General features: G+C 48.3%; 1 protein-coding gene across 1 annotated transcript in view; it reads left to right on the forward strand.

Annotated features, from left to right (window-relative positions):
* LOC101345910 (putative serine protease 47) overlaps positions 1-862 on the forward strand; it is an 18,909-nt gene extending 18,047 nt beyond the window's left edge. Inside the window, exon 5 of the mRNA XM_004384253.2 lies at positions 545-862. Within this exon, the coding sequence (XP_004384310.2) occupies positions 545-862 (318 nt within the window). The remainder of the gene's footprint in view (positions 1-544) is intronic.
* Positions 863-1,672: the final 810 nt, after the last annotated feature.

A 1,672-nucleotide genomic window follows, 5' to 3' on the forward strand; every position in this document is an offset into this window, starting at 1 on the left:
GTTGGTCAGAAAAGGTCAGATTTGACAAATTCTGTTAGCTCCTCCTTCGAAGTATTATCACAAACCTGACCATTTGTCACTGCCCTGGCCCCAGTCAGCATCAATAACCTCTTACCTTTTCTACTATAGTTTCATCCTGACTGATCTCCCCACTTTAACTCGTGCTTAGAAAGTTAATCTTAACTTGATTATATCTGCAAAAACCCTATTTCCAAATAAGGTCACGTTCACAGATACTGGAGGTTAGGACTTCAGCTTATCTTTTTGGGGACACAATTCAATCCACAGCAACATGTTTATATATATATATATCCGTGATTGCCACCCTTGAGGATCAGCTCAGGAGCTTTTGGAAACTCTATTCCAGCCCCACCCATGAGATTTTAATTCAGTAGGTATCCAGTAGGACAATGGTGTATTGACGTTTAAAAAGTGTTACTCATGTGAATCTGATGAGTGGAGACACCTGTGTTCCCCTACTTTGCCACCTGATATTCTCAGAACTGGCTCCATTCCCAATGCTAACTCCTCTCTTTTTCTTCAGGGTGATTCGGGGGGACCGCTCATCTGTCAGCTCATCAGTACTTGGGTTCTGGTGGGATTGGCCAGTTGGGGTTTTGACTGCCGGCATCCCATCTACCCCAGCATCTTCACCAGTGTCACCTACTTTGCCAACTGGATTGATGGAATCAAAAGGGTCACACCTCTTCCTGATCCCAATTTTGCTCCTACTCAGACCCAACTTCAACGCCAGCTTCTAGCCGCTGCCTGCTTGCCTAGGCCCTGCATAGGCCTTATGCCTCCACAGAACTTGTTCTTGCTGCTATGTATCCTGAAGGCCCTGTGGCAGACCCTGTGGTGACCCCTCTACTCCTTAAGCCTTTTATCTACTCCAGGCCCCAATCTCCATGCAAAAACCTTCCATTACTTTCTCCTTGGCTTTCCTGTCCATCACCTGCCACTCCCCAAACCAAACTTGAAAAAAATGAAACAAAAACAAATAAAAGACCCATCCTGTTCCTCCTTCTTCTGTGCCTTTTCACAGCCTTCTTCCAGGCTACACTGCCCCTCTGCTCCTCTGTGCACTCTCCATCTTCCCTTGGAGATCAGTTGTCTGATTCCCTGTGCAAGGGAATGGGAATCACATGGAGACTCTCACCCACTTGGCTTCTAGGATGGAGCAGGCAGAGGCAGACTAAAGAGACACTGAGGGAGCTGGGCCATATGGTCCTGGTCTCCTGTCTACAGAAAGCTGGGGGTCTGCAGACACAGATGCTGCTCCTGCCTGCAGGGATCATGCAACTTTTCAGAGGAAGTAAGACATTTCACAGGTATCTACAGTGCACAGAAGCAAGAGCTTCACCAAAGTAGAGAAGACAGCATGTCATGTTTGGAGGAGGAAGGACTGACCAGTGGAGATGGAGGGAGGGGAAGTTCCAGGAGGTTGGGACATTTCCTGGACTGGGGTAAATGACACCAGGCCAGTGGATGAGGAAGGGGGTCCCAGGCCTGCTTGTATAGAGGTCTCTCAGATGTGGGTGGGGCTGGGGAAAGTGGGTTGGAGGCAGACAGAGAATGGTCCTGATAATAGGCTGAAAGCTAAAGTTCAGACTGAGAGTCCTCAGAGCTCTGTTCCTGGAGTGGACTCTCAGAGCCTTCTTCACTTGCTTCC

This window comes from Trichechus manatus, unplaced genomic scaffold (genome assembly GCF_000243295.1).
Source record: "Trichechus manatus latirostris isolate Lorelei unplaced genomic scaffold, TriManLat1.0 scaffold00120, whole genome shotgun sequence".
In the NCBI taxonomy this organism is placed as follows: domain Eukaryota; kingdom Metazoa; phylum Chordata; class Mammalia; order Sirenia; family Trichechidae; genus Trichechus; species Trichechus manatus.